A 15,095-nucleotide genomic window follows, 5' to 3' on the forward strand; every position below is an offset into this window, starting at 1 on the left:
TTGTTATGCTGACAAAAATAGCCTACAGTTTGATTGATTAACGTCAATAGTGTCATAAACTTCTGGAAACCTGTAAACCTCTGTAAATTAACTGTCTTTTTTATGTTGCTTATAGCCTATGTAGGTATTTATAGACAACTTTATTGAAAGAAACGGGATGAACCTGTTGAAAATCGTTATAACCAATAGGCTATGTATTGTAGTGTTTCTTTATTTTGTTTTACTGTGTTTAAGTTCTAGTCTGGAGAGAGTTAACTGATAGGCTCGGTTCTTTCCCAAAATATTGGATCATCTAATATTATGCTAATTGTCCCTCAGAGCGAGATAGCCCATTGGCTGTGAGTCCAATACCATTTCATATTTGAGCCCTGACGTCAGGACGCCTATAAAACTCAGCAATGCATTTAAACTCGTCTGCGGGGGTTGATCCCTTTAAAAAAAAAAATCTCTCTCCGTCAAGCCTGGCGTGGAGTTTTTTTTGTATTATTCTCTTCAAGGCACGAATTTGCCAGTGACACCTCACGTGAACCTCCTTCAATTTCGCGCACTAATCCTAAAAGAAGGCATGAAGTGTTAAATGTTAGAAACACACAGAACCGCGTGCAGACAAGGAGAGAGAGGGCGAAAAACGAGAGAGCGACGCACGCGCTGCTCTAGTGCGTCTGTGCAAACACTGCGTTAAAGAGAGAGAGAAAAAGATCCAATTTCAAAAACCAAAAACGTGCGCAGCACAATTAGGCTAGAAAACCCCTTGTTTTTCCAAATTTTGGATAAAATAAAATAAATAAAGAAGTCAAGCTGGCTCAGTGCGTGTCACCGCAGCCCGCTTTGACAGGTGCTGCTCAACCCGTTTGGAGGACTGCTGTCAGCAGCAGCAGCAAAAGGATGGCATCAGAACTGGCAATGAGCAACTCCGACCTGCCCACCAGTCCCCTGGCCATGGAATATGTTAATGACTTCGATCTGATGAAGTTTGAAGTGAAAAAGGAGCCGGTGGAGCCGGATCGCAGCATCAGCCAGTGCAGCCGTCTGATCACCGGGGGATCCTTGTCTTCCACCCCGATGAGCACGCCTTGCAGCTCGGTTCCCCCTTCCCCAAGCTTTTCGGCGCCCAGCCCGGGCTCCGGGAGCGAGCAGAAGGCTCACCTGGAGGATTTTTACTGGATGAGCGGCTACCAACAGCAGCTGAATCCCGAAGCGCTGGGCTTCAGCCCCGAAGACGCGGTAGAGGCGCTGATCAGCAGCAGCCACCAGCTCCAGTCCTTCGATGGCTATGCTAGAGGGCAGCAGTTTGCCGGGTCGGCCGGGGCAGGAGGCGGCATGGCCGGGGAGGAGATGGGCTCAGCAGCCGCTGTGGTATCGGCTGTTATCGCCGCAGCAGCTGCGCAGAACGGAGGTCCCCACCACCACCACCACCATCACCACCACGCCGGGGGACACCACCCCTCCACCGGGGTCCCGTCCAACGCTAGCTCGGCGGGCAGCCACCAACACATGGGACACCTGGACCTGGACGACCGGTTTTCGGACGACCAGCTGGTGACCATGTCAGTACGGGAGCTGAACCGACACCTCCGCGGGGTCAGCAAGGAGGAGGTGATCCGGCTGAAACAGAAGAGGAGGACCCTAAAGAACAGAGGCTATGCCCAGTCATGCCGCTACAAGCGGGTCCAGCAGAGACATGTTCTGGAGGGTGAGAAGACGCAGCTGGTCCAGCAGGTGGACCACCTCAAGGCGGAGATGTCGCGGCTGGCCAGGGAGAGGGACGCATACAAGGACAAGTACGAGAAGCTCATCACCAACGGCTTCAGAGAAAACGGCTCCAGCAGTGACAACACCCCCTCATCCCCAGAGTTCTTCATGTGAGTTTCACAGTTTAGAAAATAGTCACTTTTTTTTTTTTAAAGAAGAAAATAAACTGTTGTTAATTTTGTCTGGATCGTAAAGTTTCCGTGCGTAAAGGTGGGGATTGGCAAAGACACACATTTATATATTTTTTATTTTCTTTACACATTTTGTGGTGATATTTAATGAGAATGCGGTTAGGTAAATGTTCCGTGTTAAATTAGGTTTGTAATGTAAAGTGTTATAAACTGGCCTTATAGGGTTTGATCACTGGATTACATTGTTAGAAATAGCCTGTATAGATCTTATTCGTTGTGTTTTGCCGTCGTTATTTTGTATTTTAAAAAGGATAAAGGAAACATTTGTGTGCATTTTGTTTCGTGGGGCATCTCCCTCAAAAGTGACAAGTGATCCTTAATAATCTGTGCGTACAAAACTTGCTCAATCGGCCTAAATCTTATATTTAGGCCTACAGTACATTTAGTCAAATTTAACTGAAAGGTAACTCTTAAATATTTATTTTGTTTTAATGTCTTCTTTGTAGGCTATAATTTACCCCATTTTCATATAATCTATGTTTTTCATGTTTTGAGCATTCAAACAGTAGGCCTATGGCATAATATAGAGACGACGTTATATAGCCTAATCAACCATGCAGGTCATGTGCGGTATTTTGCTGTCCTTTCAGGAATACTTTTGTTACATTTTCTTGGATGACAACTGCATGTTATGTATTTATATGGACTCATCGCTTTTTGGGGGATTTGGGACCAAAAAGTGTGAGGGACTTCATCCTCCATCAGTCTCCTCAACCCTCAACTCACCTCTCATCCCCTCCTCACCTCTCGCCGTCCCTTCTGACATTGAGCCTCATTCTCTACACACAAAGCCGCTGACGCATTACATTTCACTTGTCAGGCTCGGATTATGCCTGGAGAAAGACAGACAGGACATTTGGAATTCTATCTTCTCTTGAACGGAGTGCGGTGTGTTACACGGTCGTGCATATAGCGGTGTGTAGCCCACGATTCATCTGATGGCATTTTGTACCCTACTTCTGAATTCCTGTGGATTCCTTTATAATTTAAAAAGGCATATTTTAATTCAGTCAATATTCAGTCAATGTGGTTTTTGTTACGCAACAGGTTGCTTTTTATGTTTGAATATTGTAAGATTATTTTGATTAAATGTAGGCATACTTTTGTATAATTTTTGTCCAAATGCACAACATTTTTTTCCTTCTTCTTTTCTTGTCTTTGATACAAGTATCGAAGAAGGAAATTACTTAAAGGACAAATCAGATATAGGCTTATATGCATACTCTTAAACCAGGTGAAGCTTCAGTCTGTCTTTATCAAAAGTGTTATGACGAATCACCATTAAGAGGTGGGGAAATCTCTTCATCTGAAAATGTGTCATTCTCTGAAAAAGGAAGGAATTGCTGGACTGTATTGCACGCATGTTACCCGAAACCCCGTGGGTCTAAACCGATCGGAAAACTGTTGACTGCTGGGAATTGTTGGAAATATTTAGGTGATATTCAATAACTTTAATGTTGCTATATAAAATGTAATCATGGTGAACTATGGAAATATTCTTAAAAGATGTCCTGGTGTCGAAGGAAATGACTTAAACATTGTTTGGACAACACAGTGTTCAAACTGGAATATCCAAATTCCCACCATTCATCAATAAATGTTTATGAATGGAAACTTAAACTTTCATTAATGTTCATTTTTATTAATGCATGTTTAACTTATTGTTATGCTGACTTTATCACCGGTTTTACTTGCCTAATAGGCTACACTTGTGGATAAAGCCAAATTAGTCCTAATTCTTGGTAAAAATTAAGTTCATAAAAGCATTCGGGAATTGCCTATAGGCCTATAATTTCTGTGTTTTAGTATTATACCTTTCGTGTAAGCTCAATACACCTTTGCCTCCTGCTGTGCTGTAGGCTATAGACAAATCTTAGGAGGACAATATAGACCTAAAGCAACAACAAAAAAATGTTTCTTGCTTATAAAAGCATACAGTAACTTTATGTTGTGTTGAAGACGCTGTAATAACGTGTCGTATTTAGCTCTTCCGCTGTGTTGTACAGAAATAAGATTTATTTCACCTGTTGCTTAATTGCTTATTAAAGAGAATTACAACAGTCTAAACTAAATATTCCAGTTTATTTAGACATTAGGCCTAGGCTACATATGCGGATTGTTTTATGCACATCACGCCGGGCACAGGTCCCCAGTCCCATTTTGTTCATAATTAATATAAGAGCAAACGTTTGCTCTTTGCTCCGTAGCAGTCGAAAAACTCGACCCTGAACCCTTTAACTCAAAAGTTAAATTCTAAATATGGCATGGAGATATAGCCTAGTATTTAGTTCAATAAAAACGGTCCCTATATTTACCTAAGGTCAATTGAAAGGGAATTAGGCTACTTGATGCGCAGAGGGTAGCCTGGAACGAAGTTCAACATGTCATATTTTTCCCCGAAATAATTTTTAACGAATAGGCTACACATCGCTCACTGTTTGCTTATGGTGGAACATAGGCTATTAGTCCAGTGTAAAAAAAATGAACATGTTTGGAGTCGGAAGATTTTGAATGTAGGGAAAGTCAGATCGTGAACCTCTAAATGGTTGTTCCATTTCATTATCATTCTTGTCAAATTTCTTCGTTCGATTTTGAAATTGGAAAAAGCTAATCAAATGAGTAGACGAAAGAAATACATATTTCGTTATGACTTTGACAATGTTACAACTACGCGGGACAGTTTTTTTAAATGGAAGAATCCAGCATGTGGTGCATGTCTTTGTGTGCTGTGTCTGTTTCGTCCCTTTTTACCCGCAATGCTTGATTCTTTTTACTATCCCATTCTTCTGCATAATAATAGATAATAACATTATCTTCTTACTAATGTTGTTAAATTCTGGTTTGCATAATCATATGTACAGAACTGACTGGTATGAAGGCTAGGTTATAACAGAACGCGCGAGCCTTAAAAGGAAGGCAAGGCTATGCATTCCTCAGAAGCATACCTAGTACCTATGGGGACATTGAATGATTTTGTTATTGGCTATCACTTTTTATTTCATCATTACTTCTTAATCTGTAGACATTCTAGTTTGGAAAGAGTGAGAGGCATAGATGGAATGCATTTCCACATGAGATCACCTGCTGCACCTGCTTTTTGGGCTGTGCTCGTTTGCCTGTGTGCGTGCGAGGTTGTGTGTGTGCGTGCGAGGTTGTGTGTGTGCGTGCGAGGTTGTGTGTGAGGGTGCTAAAGAGAGTGAGCTTTTTTTAAGCATGCATGAGTTTGAAACACTTTGGAATAGATATTCAAAAAGCAAATTCATTCTATTTAAGCAGATAACAGTTAACTGATGGTTTCCCTTTACATCCTGGGTTAGCAGCATGGCTGAGATAAGTGTGTGTGCGTGTGTGTGGAATTCAGAACAATCAAACTGATACTGCATGGTAGCTCACTGTCTCTGTCTGTTTGTCCTCAAACTTTGATACCTCCCCCATCTCTCTCTAGTTTTGATACCTCTGCAACTTTAAGGGAAGATGGCCGCAGTCTGTTCCCCACCCCCAGGTGCTGCTCATACACAGAGCACAGAGAGGTGCAGGCTGGGATATCATGGTCCTCCCCCGGCCGGAACGGACTATTTCCCCTTTGACTGAGAGAGAGGGAGAGGGAGAGGGAGAGGGAGAGGGAGAGGGAGAGGGAGAGGGAGAGGGAGAAGGAGAGGGAGAGGGAGAGGGAGAGGGAGAGGGAGAGGGAGTGAGAGAGGGAAAGACAAAGACAGAGGGAGAGAGGCCTTTTGCTTCTTTAAGATGATAAACGATGGGAGAAGCGTCCAGGCAGAGGGGAGAGGACCTTTTAGTAGTCCCGTGCCATTAATTTATAGCCCTGCCTTCTGATTAAGTCAATACAGTGTGCTATTTAATTACATTTGTGTTCTAACCTGGAACTGGAGACACCATACTTATTTCATGGCACCTCTTTACTCCTACAAGCAGATAGAATTAGTGGGGTTTGCTGTGTGAGTGGAGCTCTGGCTCGGGCACAAGGTACAGGAAATTAGCGTGAGTCTATATACCTTACTTGTGTTAATAATCATATGAAATCATACATTCAAACATTTGGTGTGGAATGCCAGTGTGATGCTTTTTTCAGTAGAACTACGTTAATCATGAACAAGTTTTCATCCTATTTTGGTGAACTTCATATTTTAAGCCATATTTATTTTTCTACATTTCTACACATTACGGTGTTCTTACTCATTACATTTCTGTAATTTGGCCATGGGAATAAGGCAGGTTGTGTATTGGTGCAAACTTGGCGCTAAGCCCCTATTGCAGAGTCTGTTTTGTTTGTCCACTGAAGTCAGTGTGTATATTTGTGTGTGTGTGTGTGTGTGTGTGTGTGTGTGTGTGTGTGTGTGTGTGTGTGTCTTTGCTGCTTGTGTGTGCGTGGGAGCCAGAACCAGTATGAGGTAGGATGCTGTGTTACCAGATCACTTCCTGTGTAAGAGCAGCCAAGGCAGAACAGAACAGAGAGGACACAACACGGTCTTTACACCTGTGTTACCGGATGACTTCCTGTGTAAGAGCAGCCAGGGCAGAACAGAACAGAGAGGACACTAGTACCTCTTTACACCTCAGCATCACAACAGATGTACCACACACACACACACACACACACACACACACACACACACACACACACACACACACACACACACACACACACACACACACACACACACACACACACACACACACACACACACACACACACACACACACAGATATTATATTAGGATTAATTGAATCAGCATGAAGTGTAATTCCATTCTCTGTCCCAGCATATTGACTGGTGTGCTGTGATCATTTGATCAGTTGTCTCCTGCCACAATATTGGACTTTCTCTCTGAGGTCAACAATGGGAAATCACTTTGAAATACATTCTTATTGACATTTCAATCAACATGATGTACTTCACTTTAATGCCTTTATTAATGGCACAATGGCTCTGTGTGCATTGTGTGTTTCAAGTTGTATTAGTCGAATGAGCTGTCGTATGCACTGGATACACATGGTACACACCATCCAACGACAGTGCAACAACAATAAGAGATAAGAAAATATGAGAATATGAACATAAAGTACATGGCTCAGTAGAATAGAATACACATTTTAGCATCAGTATGATACAGGAAGTGTGTGTGTGTGTGTGTTCTTGTGTGCACGTGCGTGTGTGTGTGACTAAGTGGATGTGCTAGGAAGTCAATGTCCAGCATTGCGTCTTTTATTTGACCTTGCGGTGAGAGAGTCTATCAAAGCATCCATTCCTCCAATCTGTCTGTCTATTGAGTGTTCAGTGTAGACAATCTATATGAGCAGATTACTTTCTCCCTGTATTATAATGCATTTAATTCAATATATGCATTGTTAGGAAGAAATCTGAGATCATCCAAATGCCCTCAATTCCTCTGCTTGCATATTATATCCTCCAAGAACGATCTGTTGGTATTTGTTTCATTAGTACATTGTTGACATAGTCCCAAAATGTTTTGCTTGTCAGCAATCTATTTTTCAAGAAATGTAACTTTCAAAATACAGAAATCATCCCCGTATGATGCATTTTTCATCATATGATGCTGCGTTTTACGTCATATGATGCAAAATGCATCCCACGGGGATGATTTCTGTATTTTGGGACTATGTCAACAATGGACTAATGAAACAAATGCCAACATATAGTTTTTGGGTGGAGTTTTCCTTTAAGAAACTCAGCAACAGAGCAAAGGTTGTAACCACCTCCTCACTTAGTCAAATGTTTCTGTAGTTGTTTCTGAATGCATTATGAAAGCTGCTTTTGTTTAAACCAATTATGCTATTATTAATATTAATTAATAGGAACCCCCCCCCACACACACACACAAACACACACACCCAGACTTGCCCTTACAACGGCACCACAAAGGGTTAAACACATAGTATTCACATTCAAAAGAGGAAACAATTTCAATCTCTTCCACTCACTCCCCATCTGCATCTCTCTGTGCGTTGCGATAAACATTTACATTTAAAGTGATTTAAATCAACCGCGTTTATGTACCTCTGTACTGCGTCCATCACTCTGCCCTAGGAATGCAGGAGTCTCTCTCTCTCTCTCTCTCTCTCTCTCTCTCTCTCTCTCTCTCTCTCTCTCTCTCTCTCTCTCTCTCTCTCTCTCTCTCTCTCTCTCTCCGACGGCTGAGTTATGTGTCATTTATTTGAAAAGCTAATAATTTAGCATTTCCCCCCTCCTGTCGCGGTGCGGGCTGCAGGGTGAGGAAGCTGTATATTTATACAGGTTCGTATTGCCTTCTCTCTGCCGACTGGCTTGGTGAGACTGAGCTCCTGGATAGCCACAGATATGTTTGGGTGTTTGTGAATGTTTGATACTGTCGGGTTGTATAACATCTGTCTAAACCCAAATCACCCATACATGTGATACATACACATTTGTTGTAAAATTTACAATATAATTTAGCAATATGTGCTCTACAATCCATCTCATGCAGTACTGTACACTCTTAGAAAAAAGGGTTCTAAAGCTGTCCACGTAGGAGAACCCTTTTTGGTTCCAGAGAGAACCCGTTTTGGTTTCAGGTAGAACCCTATGTGGAAATGGTTCTACATGGAACCGAAAAGGGTTTTACCTGGAACCAAAACTAGTTATTCAAAGGGTTCTCCTATGGGAACAGCCGGATAACTCTTTTAGGTTCTAGATAGCACCTTTTTTTCTAAGAGTGTACTGTGCTCATCCTTTCACTCACATTTGAATCTGTTGGAGAACCCCTCCTGATCAGAATATATAACTAAAGGGCAATGCTAATTATGATAGAGTTCTAATTTAGCAGCACAGTCTTCTGAAACACAGATAAACATTCCTTCAGTGTTGAGTTGCAGGTCAGAGAGTCTGCTCTGTGTGTGTGTGTGTGTGTGTGTGTGTGTGTGTGTGTGTGTGTGTGTGTGTGTGTGTGTGTGTGTGTGTGTGTGTGTGTGTGTGTGTGTGTGTGTGTGTGTGTGTGTGTGTGTGTGTGTGTGTGTGTGTGTGTGTGTGTGTGTGTGTGTGGAGTAGAGTTGGAGCTGAGCCCGACCCCTGTGTGTTTTACCTGCAGCTCATTGAAGCTGTGAGGTGATTTACCCTTCTACTGCAGTCAGACACTGATTTAAATCAACCGCGTTTATGTACCTCTCTGCCCCAGGAATGCAGGAGTCAGTCTCTCTCTCTCTCTCTCTCTCTCTCTCTTCTCTCTCCTTATCTCCTCTCTCCTCTCTCCCTCTTCCTCTGTCCTCTCTCCCTCTTCCTCTCTCTCTCTCTCTCTCCTCTCATCTCCTCTTCTCTCTCTCTGTCTGTCTGTCTGTCTCTCTCAATTCAATTCAATATGCTTTATTGGCATGACGTAACAATGTACATTTTGCCAAAGCTTACTTTGGATATTTACTATATTTAATATGAAAATAATAAGAATCAAAATTGTCAACGGGACAACAGTAACAACAATAACCAAGGGTCAAAATAACCATACATTCAACAATAACAATAGTGGAGGACATGTGCAGGTTGGTTGGTCTGTCAGACACTGTCCCTCAACTTATGACAGGCAGCAATGTAGTGCGCTGCCAACCTACAGCTCTCTGCATTCTCCCCCAACAGGACGGGTAGCCTACTCTCATCAGAGAGGTCTTTGAAACCTTGAATAAGGGTTTCAAATTTGGGGAAATGACACTTTCTAATTGTTTTATATTTTTCACATTTTGTCAGGAAATGCAGCTCCGTCTCAGGTTCTGCTGTTGTGCAGTGGCTCCGTCTCTCTCTCTCTCTCTTTTCTCTCTCTCTCTTTTCTCTCTCTTTTCTCTCTCTCTCTCTCTCTCTCTCTCTCTCTCTCTCTCTCTCTCTCTCTCTCTCTCTCTCTCTCTCTCTCTCTCTCTCTCTCTCTCTCTCTCTCTCTCTCTCACTCACCAGTCTAACAGACATTGATCTCCAGCCAGACAAGGTGACCCAAAGTGTTGTTCAGCTCTTCCGCTGTCTCTCTCCTCCTCTCTCTTTTATCTGTACATGGGAAAGACCCTGACCTCACACACTGGTGCCATGTCCTAGCATTCTCTCTGTGTCCCACACTGATGGGTGTGCATGCACCTGTTTGTACGTGTGTTGCTTTCGATTATATCTACCTTCTTATTTATCTGCACAATGTCTGCAAATGAATATCAATTTCTACAGCTCCTGGTCAACTTCCCACTCAGTAGCACACATTAGCAGTGCACATAACAGGACTCAGTAGGCTACTGCACCTTCAATCTCTACAGCAAGTGGTGAAGGGTGTGTGTCATTACCGTCCTGCTTTCTCTCAGAGTGGTGTGTGGTAGTGGTAACTCCTGGCTAAGCAGGACATGGTCCATATGGTCTCAGTGTTAATGACATTACTAGAAAAATGAATGGCTGTCATTGTTGCTTAAATATGTATAAAGAGGCTTTAATGTGCTCTTTCTCTTTCTCTCTCATTCGCCTCCATCCACGCTACACTCTTAGAAAAAAAGGGTTCCAAAAGGGTTCTTCGGCTGTCCCCATAGGGGAACCCTTTTGGGTTCCAGGTGGAACCCTTTTTGGTTTCAGGTAGAACCCTCTGTGAAAAGGGTTCTTCCTAGAACCAAAAAGGGTTCTTTTAAAGGGTTCTTTTATGGGGACAGATTAATAACCCTTTTAGGTACTAGATAGCACCTTTTTTTCTAAGATTGTACAGACGCTTAGCGTATGTTTTAGTGAAACTATTTTCTGCCGTTTTTACTATGTTTTAATCCTTGCTTTTATTATCTCTATCCTTAGGACGTCGAGAAAGTTCCTCCATCTGTGATAGTGACCCCTGAACCCTGCCCCCTGACCCTTGACCTGGAGTCTGAGGTAACATCCGCCATCTTGTCCCTTCTCCTCCTCAGCTCACTGATCACCTGGTTCATAACACACACATTACTGTTTTAAGCTAGCTATAATATTGCTTTAAAACAATTCTGGAAAAGATGAAAAGTGTACACATTCACAACAAAATCTGTATTGTATTTAATATAATAGTTATTCATATAATTGTATATTATTGTTAGATTATTATTGTTATTTCTAATATTTATTAAACAAATATTTAGCATTTTATGAAGCACAATTGTACAATTATACTGAAGGATATACATGTTAATAGTATTTACAATTTTGATTATCATCTTTGAATGGTCTTTAAAAAATATTTATCAAATAACTGTCAGTGTCTCTTATAAAATGGGTTCACTATTTTACAAAATAATTTTGCACATTTCAATAGGGGTTGACTTTGCTGATTTAATTTGAGAAATGTTATAATAATTGTTCACAATCTTCAGAGTGATAAAAACACACTTCCTTACCTCAGAACCTTTTCTGTGTTGATTTTGTTTAGATTTTGGATGATATTACCACAGGATGTAACCCTCTGAATGTGTCTCTATTCAGTGAGACAGTCCAGACGATAGGTTGGCCTCTGTTTTCTATACCTCTGGTGAAGCTGTGTGTTGATAGTCTGAGATTTCTGGTCGTGAAGGCAGGCAGCGGTAGCTGTACAGGCTCCATACAGATTCCAGTTAAGTGCTAATGATTTTAATGGTCGGCGCGACCAGAGGACAGACAGGCAACTCAGGAGGACGCCTTTCTTGTTGGGACTTATTTCACCTTCTATATCAGGGATCATCATCTGGCGGCTCGCATCAATTTGCAGAGTACAAATGATTTAGAAGTATGTTCCGGCCCCCCGACCATCCACTCAAGAAAATATCTGCTCGTGGCTGAATCTAGTTGATGTTCCCTGCTCTATATGTTGTGATAATCACAATACAAATCTCCCAACAAAGTCCTCACTTTTCACTATGCAGAAATCTGAGGACAGTGACTGTACATAAGGTACCTTTTGAGGAATGTTACAGCATATATTTGACAGGCTCGTGTCTCTGTGGCCTGTGTCTGTGACGGAATGCAATTCTCTGTCTGGTGTCCGACAGCACAGGCTGATTGACAGGTGAGGTGTGACATGCCCTCTCTGCTCCCTAGTGGTCATTGGATAGGGTCACAACCTTTCATCTCTCAGCTGACCCTTGACCCTGGGACTCTGTCTCCTGTCTCCATGGGGACAGACTTCACTTCTCACACTGACAGACAGAGGGACGGGTGGGAGTATGGGAGGAGATTGAGGGAGAGAGAGAGGGATGGAGGGACCTCTCTATCGGGGCAGACAGACAGCCAGGCAGTGAAGGATGGCATGCGGAAGGAGGAAGGGAGAGGAGGAGGGAAGAAAAAGAGTTAGGGATGGAGGGATCTGGCAGTGGGTGCAGCCAGACAGGCAGGCAGACAGGGAGAGCGCAGGCAGTGACCTTACTGTTGTCCCAGTAGGATCGAAGGGCTTATTTAAAGGCCTGGTCAATGTGGAGTATCACCCTCACATATCACTGTGTCTGAGATAACAGCCTCACAGCCTGACGACTCATCACCACTGTAATACAACGCTCACATACACACTCAGACACAGTGTGTGTGTCCACTTCGTGAAATAACTCTCCGAAAAGCCCCGGAAATTTTGAACAAAGACAGCATCAATATCAGCGTCACAGTTGCTCTGTGTGTTTGTTAAGTATATGCCCTCAGGAATCGTGTGGCAGTGACAGGGTTAATGCCGATCAGTGCAATATAAGACAGCGGTGTGTGTGTGTGTGTGGCTGCGACATTAGGACACCTGCATACTTCAGCATTTTCTGCCTGTCAGGAGTTCTGAGGTCACTGGTTGGGGGAGAGGGGAGGTGGGGATTGGAGGAAGGCGGAGAAGAGGGAGGGGGAGGGAGAGAGGGGGGGGGTTCAGAAGCAGGCTCAAGCTATAGAGCACGTTACAGGGTGTGAGTGTGTGTGCGTGCGTGCGTGTGTGTGTGTGGTGCCTCCCAGGCTGCCAGCAGGCAGGTTAGGTTGTTATGGAAGGACATAGACACAGCAACATCATGGTGTGTGTATGTGGGGAGGTACTGTATGTGGGTGAGTATATGTCTTTTTCTTCATTAATACAGTATTTGTCTTTGTCTCCTTGTACAGAAAATTCCTTGCATATATATATATATATATATACACATAATGTCTCAGAGCACCCCTCTTCTCCTTTCAAATTATGTTAATGTCCAATGCTGTATGTCTCTCCTCCCATGTTTCTAGTTGTGTGAGTACAGAGCCCAAATTTAGTCTGTTTTATTCAGATGTATTTTAATGAGTCTTTGGTGGAGACTTGGGCAGAGTGTGTGGGGCACGTGTGTGTTGTGAGAGGGAAGGGGGGGGCAGGCAGAGACACTGTCCTCAGGTAGGGAATGTCTGTTCACAGCATGATTGAGAGAGATGCAGTGATTAGTTGTGAGTTAGTTCAGGGGAAATACATTACACTATCATAGTTCTTAGCCTTAGGGTCTTCCTGTAGCCCACAGCGTTCCCTCATCTCCTCCCTCTCTCCTCTTTTCTTCTATGTTCATCCTCTCCTCACACACACACACACACACACACACACACACACACACACACACACACACACACACACACACACACACACACACACACACACACACACACACACACACACAGCCACATTTCTCCTTCCTCTTGTCTTCCCTCTCCTCTCCTCTCTTCCCTGCAGTGTCTCCCCAGCACTAGCTCGTTAGCTTTGCACCCCGTGTCTAATTAAACTCCAGCAGCCCTTGTGTTAGCGCTGATGCTATAGAGTTGTTAACATGGCACAATACCAACACTCCTCAGGATATATCTCAATACACAGTCCTACAGGAAGAATCCATCTAGCTGCAATACACACCCTGGCCCCGATGCTAATGTTTATTAAAAACCCAACTAGCTACCATTTGAACAGCCACACAATGCAGCACTCTACATCTAAATAGAGATTTTCCTCAGCATAATTGAGCATGGATCCCTGTACTGGGATGTCCTAGCTGTACTGGATATGTGCTTGCGCGTGTGCAAATTCCTGCACGGACTAAATCTTTCACCTTGGCATATAGTGCATCCATAACATTGTGTGTTTATGTGTGTGACTCCTGTCCCTCCTTATATAAATGTACCTACTAGTCCCAGTGCATCCATAACCAGATGCAGCCGTCCATCCCCTCTCTCTAACACCCTTTTATTTCCCTCTCGCAGGGCACACACACACACACACACACACACACACACACACACACACACACACACACACACACACACACACACACACACACACACACACACACACACACACACACACACACACACACACACACACACACACACACACACACTGGGAACATATTGCCTAGGCCTGGCTGGAACAGGAAGCTTCTCCTGCTTGTTATCTTGATAAATAACCAGGCTGCAGGGAAACTGCTGAATTCTAGCTTTCTCCCTCTATATCCTCAGGATGACATTCATTTGAAGTGTTGCGAGGGAACTAACTAACACAGAGATAAATAAGGAGATGCCAGTGCTAAACACACTCTGCTGTTCCCATATATAAACTGAGTGTACAAAACGTTAGGAACACCTTCCAAATATTGAGTTGCACCCCCTTTTGCCCTCAGAACAGCCTCAATTCATCGGGGCATGAACTCTACAAGGTACTGAAAGCGTTCCACAGGGATGGTGGCCCATGTTGACTCCAATGCTTCCCACAGTTGTGTCAATTTGACTGGTTGTCCTTTGGGTGGTGGACCATTCTTGATACACACGGGAAACTGTTGAGTGTGAAAAACTAAGCAGCGTTGCAGTTCTTGACACATTCAAAAGTGGCATGGTGCGTATATCCAAGGAAGCACATATGCCTCAATGCAGTCATATTTGTGGCTAATTGGGGGGGTGACTTTCAGTTAGTTATTTTTGGCCACCCATTCCACGGTCTGTCTCTCTTCCTGCCCCCCCCGCGCCCTGCTATAAGACACCCCATTATTTTAACAATGTATGGTGTGGTGCATAAAAAGGTCACTCCCTGATATCTAGCTCCATGTAACAACAAGATGTATGGACTAAACCCTGCAGACTCTTCTGTCACAGTCTCAGTGTTTTACAGTGAGGTAGAAAGAGGGATTCATATACCCACTGGAGTTGGTACATCACACTGTGTGTTAAAGCTTCCAGACTAGCGAAAAGGCTTT

The 15,095-nt window shown here is 43.3% G+C and overlaps 1 protein-coding gene across 2 annotated transcripts; it reads left to right on the top strand.

Moving 5' to 3' along the window:
• The first annotated feature begins 885 nt into the window (after positions 1-885).
• LOC120053480 (transcription factor Maf-like) lies at positions 886-10,762 on the top strand. Of its 2 annotated transcripts, none has more exons than XM_039000603.1 (2): positions 886-1,862; positions 10,735-10,762. In XM_039000603.1, exons 1-2 carry the CDS (start codon positions 886-888, stop codon positions 10,760-10,762), a joined length of 1,005 nt encoding a protein of 334 aa, XP_038856531.1. The 2 variants fall into 2 exon arrangements, with proteins under 2 accessions (XP_038856531.1, XP_038856532.1); XM_039000604.1 differs by lacking the exon at positions 10,735-10,762 and having other exon boundaries at positions 886-1,339; positions 1,397-1,866.
• Positions 10,763-15,095: the final 4,333 nt, after the last annotated feature.

Source organism: Salvelinus namaycush, chromosome 9, assembly GCF_016432855.1.
Source record: "Salvelinus namaycush isolate Seneca chromosome 9, SaNama_1.0, whole genome shotgun sequence".
Taxonomy (NCBI): Eukaryota; Metazoa; Chordata; class Actinopteri; order Salmoniformes; family Salmonidae; genus Salvelinus; species Salvelinus namaycush.

What these genes read in the sequence shown, in the direction of transcription:
- LOC120053480 (XM_039000603.1), top strand. Translation starts at nt 886, where the DNA reads ATGGCATCAGAACTGGCAATGAGCAACTCCGACCTGCCCACCAGTCCC. An exon ending in TCATCCCCAGAGTTCTTCAT is followed by an intron (nt 1,863 to 10,734) that starts GTGAGTTTCACA and finishes CTCTATCCTTAG; the next exon opens with GACGTCGAGAAAGTTCCTCC.